At 37.0% G+C, this 11,106-nt stretch overlaps 1 protein-coding gene across 2 annotated transcripts in view; it reads left to right on the top strand.

Annotated features, from left to right (window-relative positions):
• ZC3H6 (zinc finger CCCH-type containing 6) overlaps positions 1-11,106 on the top strand; it is a 53,083-nt gene that overhangs the window by 9,255 nt on the left and 32,722 nt on the right. For both annotated transcript variants that reach the window (XM_024129794.3, XM_055088885.1), the window contains exon 2: positions 10,152-10,332. In XM_024129794.3, coding sequence (XP_023985562.2) covers positions 10,152-10,332 — 181 coding nt within the window. The remainder of the gene's footprint in view (positions 1-10,151; positions 10,333-11,106) is intronic.

Raw genomic sequence — 11,106 nt, 5'->3', positions numbered from 1 at the left:
GGCAGGCGGATTCTCAACCACTGCGCCACCAGGGAAGCCCTGGTACGATTCTTAATCTCTATATCAGCTACTATTAAGGGGTTTAGCTCTTTGCAGTTTCTTCCTAAGACCAAACACATGTTGTGACTATTATAGCAACAGGGTTAAGAAAGATGGGCCTGGGAATCAGGCGGCCTAGGCTGGGTTCTAGCTCTGTCATCTACTAGCAGAGTTAGTTAAGCTTTTTGTCTCCTTTCTTCACCAGTTTAATGGCGATAATAATAGTTACAGTTGACCCTTGAACAACACTGGTTTGAACTGCCTGGGTCCACTTCCACTTGGATTTTTTTTTCCAATAGGAAAGACTATGTGCTACACGAACCTGGGTTGGTTGAATCTGCAGATACGGAACCATGGTTTTGAGGAACTCTGATATAGAGGGCCGACTATAAATTACATGTGGAGGGTCGGCACCCCTAACCCACATGTTGTTCAAGGGTTAACTGTATTTCATAGAGTTAACATGAGGGTAAAATGAACTGACCCAACATGCCTGGCAGCCTAGTAAGTGCTCAGTAATTGTTAACGTATTATATGATGATATAAAAATAATTTTATTTTTTCACTACAAATTTGGATTGAGATGTTATTTTACTTCAGAATTAATATTAGTTTATCATGAACACATTAGCTGGAATTGAAGATAGACAAATAGTGAAATAATTAGATGACAAAAAGTAGAGATGAAAAATTGCTGAGGAATGTTTTTAAATTATTTGTTGAAGTCATATATCTATAATCCTCTGATGGCCCCAAGCTTTAGAAAGGTTCTGTTCCAGGCAATATTTTGGCCTTTATGGGGAAACAAAGTTAACTTACTACAGATAAAATGGAATTATTTACACTTCCTCTTTTGTTCATATCTAGATTTGAATGCTTGCAGGACTAAGACAACCTGGTACTGTAGTGAATGGGGACTTGTAATGCTTCTTTAAAAGATAACCTTTAGTTTTATTTGTATTCTCTATTGTTTTTCTCTATTTTGTTGATTTATGTCCTCATATGTATTATTTTCACTCTTCTTTTCAGTTTACCCATTTCCAAGTGCTTTAGTTGAATGTATAGATCATTTGTTTTTAATCTTTGTTATTTCCTGAAAATGTGTTTAAATAAAAGCATAAATCTCCCTCTAAGGACTCCTTTTCTTTGTTCAGAAGGTTTTTAATTTAATAACTTCATGGTGTACTCTGCACCAAATTTATACTGGGAAGTTCACCAGGAAGTTACATTGCTTGAATTTAGATGTTTCTTTATTATGCTACTGATACATTCATTACTGCATCAGGTAATTATAATGCCTTCTTTGAATAATTTGAGGCTTAAATGATTGGGATTACATGCTGCTATGATGGAGAAGATTAACATATTATTCATTCATATCCTTACTATTTGTAAGGGAAATCTTGACCCTATTCAAAGGAATGGTCTCAGCAATAATGAGGTGACATTTTAAAGGTATAAACCATGGGAATGTTTGTAATATTCACAGAGGATTGCCTGAAGGATAATAGTCTATTCATTTCTCGATATTAGTAGCTTTCAGCTAATTTATTTATTTTTTTTTATTTTTGTATTTTTTTTGCCTCAACACTGTTGGAGAAAAAACATTCCTATCAGTAACAGAATGACTGTATTCGAGTGGAGTGCGTCTAGTATCAGCATCTCCATATCTGTTCCATTCTTCTTTTGGACTCACGTTGGATTGTTGCAGTGGCATCCTGCTTTTCCTGTATCTGTTTTGTCTCTCCTCTAGATCTGTTTTTCACTCTCAATTAAATTTGTATTTCAAAATGGAGATCTAATTACAATGCCTCCTTTCCTGGAAACACGTCCAGTGTTTTTTCATTTCTCTAGGATAAACTCCAAACATGCCCAAAGCCCTGCATGATCTAGTGCTACCCATCACTCCAGTATAATTATGAACCAGCTTCTCCCCTTTCCTCTATGATCCAGTGACACTGGCCTTGTCTCCGTTCCTCTCTCACTTCTCATACAAAGAAATTTTGCTCATCCTATTTTCTCTGTCTGCCAGAGGCCCTTCCCTACCCCTATTCTCCTAGGCTAACTCATCATCTCAGTTCATTCATGACTTCCTCAGGGAAAGCCTTCCAGACTTCCCTGAAAGATGATTTTTCCCTATTGTGTACACTCGTAGCACTTTTACCTCCTTCATATATGGTTGTTATTTTATATTTATTTGTGTGATTCTTTGATTGTCTGTCTCCACCATCACTAGATTGAAAACTTCATGAGAGAAGAAAGCCGTGTCTTTTTTGTTTACCATCGTATCCCCAATTAGACAGTAGTGAATAAATATGTTAAATGAATGAATGGCACTTTTTTTTTTTTTTCTGGGAGGGCAGGAGATTCTTATAAACATACAGTTTTTGAGAAATGCTGCTCTAGATTGTTGTGGTTTTCATCCCTGGATTAAATCAGAACACCAGACAGTTGTGTACTTGGACAGTATTACTTTGTTTCCTCATATAATTGCTTCTTCTCAATTGAACTTCGGCATCATGCCCTCGGTTCAAATTGGGGTATGCTGTAAGTGATAAACTGTTGTATGGACACTATTGAAGATAGTGTCCATTGTATCAAGTACTGCCCATTGTATCTGATAATATTGTCTTTATAAGGACTCAGAGGAGAAATTTCTCTCCCTTCTCACTCCCAGAAACAAAATTGTGCTTCTCTTGAGCAACTGATATGTTCTTGTCCTAAAAGCACTGTTGTCTTATACCTTATCCTGTTTCCTAAAGCTCAGGGTCAAATTTGCAGCTTACATCTAGAAATTAGTCAGGGATTTCTGGCATGCCGCTGTGTAATCTTAGTCTTAGCATTGTTTTAAGCTTTAGAATTTTAACTGTGATTTATTTACATATTTTATAGTTTGTGCAATAAAAGTCTCTATAAACAGCTTCCAAGGAATAATAGAACTAATCTGTTCATCTGTTTGCTGGCTAAGAAACAAGTTCAGTGGGTCTCTCCATGCTGAAAGTGGAAGGGATAAAGAGGAATATAAAATGTTTATTACATATTGGGAGGAATTCTAGGTATTAAGTTCTGATTGGTTCATTTGGGAAATAGAAATTCTTCCTTTTGATTTTTTTCTGCTTCTGTCACAAAAGCACAGGCATTGCTTTATGACAGTGTCTGAGGAGGGATATGAAAGTGTCTGTTAGGCTCAAGGACACACAGCACTTTTTTTGTATGCGCATGTTGGGAACTTGGCAGAGCTTTAACAGTCTCCCCTTGTCCTATTCATATAAACAGCAAGTTAACATGTACACTACGATCTTGTAGGAACTGTGATTAAAGGCCTTGGCTTAACTGAGTCCCTTTGTTTTCCTTCTGTTATAAAAATAAATTTTTGTACCATTTCATGAAATAACAGCTGTGCAGTAGCATATCTGACTCTGGAGACCAGGCATTGAAAGAAAAGTAGGAGTAGCCATGACTGTTAAAAGGAGAAACTGGAAGGCACTTGAGAATGTGACCAAAGATTCCTCACTTGACCAGGAGGTCAGATGTTAAGGCTTCTGCTGAGTCTACGTTTGATAGCCAAGTTGCCTTTTAGTTTTTTTTTTTTTTTTGGTATGCGGGCCTCTCCCGTTGTGGAGCACAGGCTCCGGACGCGCAGGCTCAGCGGCCATGGCTCACAGGCCTAGCCGCTCCGCGGCATGTGGGATCTTCCCAGGTCGGGGCACGAACCCGTGTCCCCTGCATCGGCAGGCGGACTCTCAACCACTGCGCCACCAGGGAAGCCCACCTTTTAGTTTTTGAGTATAGATTGGTCAACTTTCCTTATGGAATTATTCCATAAGAAGCAGCAAGTATCAGCCATATTGTATATTTTTCTTGGCTTGCCAGGAAGAAGTCCAGGACTGTGCTGTTATCTACAACCACTTGGATCAATGACTTTAGTTTGTTGTACTTTTAGGGCTTTACAGTATTATTTATTCTTTCAGTCAATGTTAATAATACATTTTTAATATATTTTTCAAGTTATATGACCCCCTTAGTTGAAGATAGAGCCCTAAGGATTCTAGCTTTAAGGGAGTAACAGTTTTCTTTTTTTTTTTTTCTCTAGGGAGATCAGTGTCCCTCCAGACACTCCCAGAGAAGCATGGTCTCCTGAAGGAGATAGGAAAGAAATATCTAAAAATGTCTAATTATTACATTGTTATATATACTTTTTATTTATATATGCAAGTTAGGTTTTGATGTAGTAAATATGAGAAAGCATGTTGTTGATTCAGGAAATAAAGATTAGAAGGGCCACATGTAGTTTTAAAAACAAAAGCAATTACTTGTAACAAAAATAACAAAGGAATTCTCAGTTATCTCTGGGGTACAGATAACATACATAGAATTAAACAAAATTTGCAAAGGTTATCATAGGACTTTGAAGGCTATTAGGCTATTTAAAATATATAATTTTGCCCATATACTTGTACAAAATCCTATTCCTGAAGGAATTTGTATTGGGGTTGAGACTTTGACTAAGTTCTAAGACTGGCTTGGGGAGTAAAACAGACCAAGTAAAAATTGCCATGGATGTAGATAGTCATTTTAAAGGGATAAGCTGAGTTTCTGCAAACCAGTTCATTCCAGAGGGTGTAAGAATGTATTGGGTAAAGGATAAGGATAAAAGTGTTATGAAGGCTGGTAGGTATCCAGATTTTACCACTGGTAATTTGTAAAGACAAACTTTTTCTGAAACAAATGGTGATAAACCATCTAGGATGTAAATGTTCAAGGTCCAGTTTGGGATAAACATAAAAGCACAAAAACTCAAGTTAGGTAGCTCTTCCATGACCCCAATATGGCCAGCCAGTGTTTTCCTTGAGGGAAAATACCTAGTTTTGGAGGTATAAGGTAGGGAGTTAGGTTAAGGCTTAATCGAGAGGATCATATGTAAGCTATACAGATTGAGGGAAACAATCAGAGTAGGCACGGGCAAATCCTAGACCCAAGCAAGTTTTTTGTGACACCTGCTCACAGGTTCAGCGAGTAAGATTCAGAGAGTTTATTTCATACATAGACGACAGATTCAATATCAGCATAGGGTCAGCTTCTCGTGTCCCTTGCCCTACAGGATAACACTGAAATCAAAGAGGCCAGAGGATCATAGGTAATGTGAGTGGTAGGGCACTCTTGTTGCTGAGGAACAGTTTCCATACTGCAGCTGCGCAGTTTTTTTAGCCTGCAGCTGTACACTTAGGAGTGGGCAAGGTGGAAAAATCTAAGTCCTCACCAGAAGCAGGGAAGATGGATGAGAAATTGCCTTATAGCAGCCTCCCACGAAATAAGGAGGTGGGTGAGAAATAGACTTGCAGCAGCACCTATCTTTCCATGCTTTGGGGGGACCACAGGGCATCTGCTAAGGTTTAGGTCAGCCTGTGGTTGACCCTTGCCTGTGTGGCCTATGTGGAGACATGTAGGATTGCCAGGGCGCTGGTACAGAGCAGTTCCCCTATGTTATCATCCATGGTAAGGGAGAAATGACAGGATGAATTAGAACAAAGCATGAAAGGTGCTACAAGCAATAATTTTCAAGCATCTAGAAAATTTGTGCTCTCGGTTTTAGGATAAGCAGTCTACTTCTATAAACTTGTGTACTCTGAAAAATGTCTTTTTTGTAGTGATCATATCAGCTTATCCCAGGAAGCTTGTGTTCATGAGTGATATCTTTGTAATATCATCCATCAGGAGCACTTGTATAGTCTTTTATTGAGGCTTTTGTGTTTCTTCCAGAAGACTCAGTTTCTGATCTATAGCTTGTAACAGGAGCCTTTAGGCAAGCATAAATAAAAAGCAGACACTACCTGTGGAGGTAAGACTGAATGGTTCAGGTTAATTTATTTTAATAGCCAACAATATCAAAATGGAGAAAAGTAGAATTCTCTATTGAGGCATATCAATTTGTAAGGATTTAGTGACTAGTTACCTCAGAATAAGAACAGTGAGGGCATTGACCAGTTTCAGAGTCTTTAATTTATACTACAGTGTATTATGATTTTCTCTAGTTGTCTCCAGTCTAGATATTTAAATCTAGATAAAATCTTTTAAAATTTTATTTTATTATTTTTTAAAATGACAGCTTTATTGAGATAGAATTCACCTTTTAAAGTATACAATTCACTGATTTTTAGGATGTTCCAGAGTTATGCAACTGCTACCACTATCTAATTTTAGAACACTTCATCACTCCGAAAAAAAACCTCTGTACCTATTGACAATCATTCCCCATTCTTCCCTCTAATCTGTCTTTATGGATTTGCCTGAGAGAAATTCTTTTAAAAATAATTTTATTAACTGGACGGTTATGTACGTGTCTGTGACATGAATATGACTCCTTCTGAAAAGGACATAATCATTCTATTATTTTTATAAATTTATTTATTTATTTATTTATTTTTGGCTGTGTTGGGTCTTCGTTTCTGTGCAAGGGCTTTCTCTAGTTGGGGCAAGCGGGGGCCACTCTTCATCGCCGTGCGCGGGCCTCTCACTATCGCGGCCTCTCCCGTTGCGGAGCACAGGCTCCAGACGCGCAGGCTCAGTAGTTGTGGCTCATGGGCCCAGTTTCTCCGCGGCATGTGGGATCTTCCCAGACCAGGGCTCGAACCCGTGTCCCCTGCACTGGCAGGCAGATTCTCAACCACTGCGCAACCAGGAAAGCCCCCTATTTTTACATTAATAAAAAGTCACCCATATATGGTTGACTTAGGAACTTTTATTTTTTATTTATTAAATTAAAAAATATTACCTTGGGTTTAGTAACCACAACAGCTTTCATAATAGTGTTAATTCAAAATCTAGAGAATGCCAAGTACTCTTAATTACTTCTATTATCTCTTCTATTTTTAATTTTTCACAGAGCTGGATTAGTATTTGATACATTGGTAGGTGCTCAATCAAGAAAGCTTTATTTTATTTTGGTGACAGAGCTAGAATTAGAATCCAGTTTTCCTCCTACTAAGTCTCCCCTTTCCATTATGCCACACATGCTTTCCATATGTGCCCAAAGGTGATTTTTTAAAGCATTGGAAGCAGCTCATAGAAGTGTGGATCACTGTTCTTCATTTCCTTTTACTCTCCTTTTTTTGTAACCAAACATAAATTTACAAATTTAAATGTGTTATTGTATGAATGTTGAAATGATAAAGAGGCTAAAGGAAAATAAAGAAAAAATTTAAAACTTTCAGTGTTTTATGTTTAATAACAAATATAAATTCCCGTATGTCACAGGTAAAGAATTTAAGTAAAGTAGAACATAATGTGCAGCATTTTCAGCTTGAGTACTTTATTTAAATAGCTCTAGTCAAAAATGCTAATTATGAATTAGTGGTTTTAAGGTATGCTTTAAGGAGCTCAAGCTGGAGGAGAATGGTGGTAAAAGGAAGGATGAACACCTGTAGATTTTGTTGTTGTTTGCATTGAGATTTTACATATAGACAGTAAAATGTACAATTCTTTTTTTTTTTTTTTTTTTTTTTTTTCTCTGTAAGTGGGCCTTTCACCGCTGTGGCCTCCCCCGTTGCGGAGCACAGGCTCCGGATGCGCAGGCTCAGCGGCCATGGCTCACGGGCCCAGCCGCTCCGCGGCATGTGGGATCCTCCCAGACCGGGGCACGAACCCGCATCCCCCGCATCGGCGGGCGGGCTCTCAACCACTGCGCCACCAGGGAAGCCCCTAAAATGTACAATTCTTAAATGAATTTTTAAGAATTGATGTCTTTTTACACACGTGTATATGTAGTAATCACCATACCCATCTATAGAGAGTATTTTAACATCCTAGGAGGCTTCTTAGTACTCCTTTTTTGTCAGCTATAATCCTCCAAGAGGTAATTGCTGTTCTAACTCACATCACCATAGATTAGTTTTGCCTGTTCTTGAAGTGCATATAAATGGAGTCAGACAATAGTCCCTTGTGTCTGGCTTCTTTTGCTTATGTCGATAACATTCATCGTATTGTGTGTAGCAGTACAGTAGTTAATTTTTTTTTGGTTTTATAGTATTCCATTATATAAATAAAACACTATCCATTCACCTGTTCATGGAGATTTGGGTTGTTTACAGTTTTTTACCATCATGACTAAAGCTGTTAAAAAACTTTCTTATACTTGTCTTTGGGTGAATATATGCACTCATTTTTCTTGGGCCATAGGTATTATAGTGTTATGAAAGCTCAAAACTTTTTAAATTAAAACAGCCAGTATGCTGAACCTGCCTCACATGAAATTTTCAAGTCCACCTAAATAGACATGTACCTCTGATTTTATGATGGAAACTGGAGAAAAACAACATTGACTTCACAGTCAATACAGGGTGATATTATGTGCCTGTTCTATAATGGCAAGGGTTATGGATATTTTACATTCAGTCATTCAGTAAAAAGCAGGGCACCGTGCTAGGGGTTAGGAGATACAGCTATGAAAGACACAGTCACATACCCCGCTTTCACCAACCAATAAGCAAGTCATACAAACATAACGTGTAGAGTGCAGAGATAAATGAGAATTATTAGGGGAGTGCTTAGGATGGAGCAGCTCACCTAATCCTGAGTAGTCAGTGGAGGCATCTTGCAGGAAGGGACATCTAAACCGGGTCCTAAAGATTGAATGGGACTTAGCCAGGTGAAGGAGGTGAGAGGGTGGATGTTGAGAGGAGCAGGGCAATGAGAGTTTTTAAGGCTTGGGGACTTGAGGAATTGAAATTAGCTGGTTAATCAGGGACTCAACGATAAAGGGCCTTTTGGAGTCAAGGAGTTTTGACATCATCCTCAGGTCAGAAGGGAATCACTGATACTGTCTTTTTTATTATGGAAAACTTCAAACATATTTATAGAATGGTAGAATGAATCCTCATATACACATCCCACAGTTTCAGCAATTACCACCTCATGGCCAATCTTGTTGAGGCCACTTCCTTCATCCTCAGTGGATTGTTTGAAGCAAATTTGAGCCATCACATCATTATTGAAGATTTTTAGCAGGAGAGTGCTACATGATCAGTTTTGCATTTTAGAAATCACACGTTTCTAGTAATTTTAAAGTATCTTTAAAATGTACACACCATAGTTTGTGTGCTTCTCATTTGCTTCCAGTCACAAAAGACTTTTATCTTTCTGTATCACCATGTAATATTTGTAGTTGTTTGCATTTTTTCAAACTGTATGGAAACAGGATAAAATGTTAAAATTATTTTATGTATTTATCTTCCCATGTAGATCAGTTGGTTAATTTGCATTTTAAAATACTGTTAGTGAACATTTGGGCTTCTATAACTATAAAAATGTCATAATTAATATAAAGATTTATAGATGTTTGGTTTTACTATGAATATTTTTTACAGATTCAAGTTGAGGAATTTATTCTGCTTTTGTGGTTCAGGTTTCAGTAGGTAGATTACTTATCTACCTATTGAAATTTGTCTTCTTATTGAAGTTTACTCTTATGGTGAGAATTAATATATTACATTGCTTTTATTTTAAAGCTATTTGTAGCTGTCTACAGGCCACTAAGTTAAATTCCTTCCTGTAGTTAGAATGTTTGCTTCCTAAAATGTTTTAATTTCTTTCCTCCTCCCTTTCTTCCTCCCTCCCTCCCTCTCTCCCTCTTTTTCTTTCTTTCTTCTTCCTTCCTTCCTTTCTTTCTTTTTCTTTCTTTCTTTTCTTTCTTTTTCTTTCTTTCTTTTCTTTCTTTCTTTCTTTCTTTCTTTTTTATGGTAGCTTAGTATTATAGATGGTAACTATTGCAGTATTACCTTGGGATAGTATTGCTTTCATGCATTCATTCGTTTATTGAGTGAGAGTCAATGCTCTTACTCTAAATCAGAGGTTGACAAACTATGGCTGCTAAAATTGCTTCTTACATTCTTGAAGGCTGTTGTAAAAAAAGAGAGATTTTGCAACAGAAACCATATGTGGCCTGCAAATTTAAAATGTTTACTATCTAGCACTTTATAGAAAATTGGCCAACCCCTGATCTAAATGAGTATAACTTCAATTCTTGGCTCATGCTTTTTTTTTCTTTCGGAACTGTTTCTGTAAGATTCTCTTTAGAATTGACACTTGAAAATTAAAATTTTCATTGTCTTTTACAGAGAAGATGGTGAATTAGAAGATGGTGAAATAGATGATGCGGGATTTGAAGAAACACAAGAACAGGAAGCAAAAGCGGATGAAAAGCAGAAAAATGAGAAAGCCTACAGAAAATCAAGGAAAAAACACAAGAAAGAAAAAGAGAAGAAAAAGTCCAAAAGGAGAAAACGTGAGAAGCATAAGGTTAGTTAGAATCTACTTTTATTCTTTTGGTAAATTTTTATGAAATATAAAACACTGAAAATTATGAAGTATAAATCATTGCCTATTTTCTTATAAAATATATGGATTAGATCTTTTTATGTGCTTAAGAAATTTTCTGAACATAAAGATTATATGAAATGTTTTAATGATATTCACGAGAACCTTACTGTATAGCACAGGGAACTCTACTCGGTTCTCTGTGGTGACCTAAATGGGAAGGAAATCCGAAAAAGAGGGGATATATGTATACGTATGGCTGATTCACTTTGCTGTATAGCAGAAACTAACACAACAGTGTAAAGCAACTCTACTCCAATAAAAAAATTAAATAAAGTAACTTTTAATGCAAATTAGAATAAATCTTTTAAATTGATGGAAGATTGTATGCAAGAATACTGAAAGCTTAAGGAAAGAAAGTTTCATTCTCTACAGATGTAGATTAACAGCACTGGCATTGTCCATCCATTCATTTATTTATTCATTTGTAAGTGTTATTGCGTGCTTGCTGTGGAAATCTCTGTGCTATATGCTGGGGGTTATAGTAATGAATGAAATGGTCTCTGCTGTTATAGAGATTACATTGAAAAGGGAAGGAGAGAGGCAGTAAACAATTGAAAAACAAATGCTATCAAGAGAGCAGTTGGGTGCTGGATACAGAATAATGTGGACTGTGGTTGAGAAGCAGGGAAACCTATACTGACAGAGAACTCAGAGAAAAGTTGGCAGCAGTGGTGGGGTAGTTTTTGAAACTCC

Source organism: Physeter macrocephalus, chromosome 12, assembly GCF_002837175.3.
Source record: "Physeter macrocephalus isolate SW-GA chromosome 12, ASM283717v5, whole genome shotgun sequence".
NCBI classification, from domain to species: domain Eukaryota; kingdom Metazoa; phylum Chordata; class Mammalia; order Artiodactyla; family Physeteridae; genus Physeter; species Physeter macrocephalus.
This window is presented reverse-complemented; position numbering and strand designations above follow the sequence as displayed.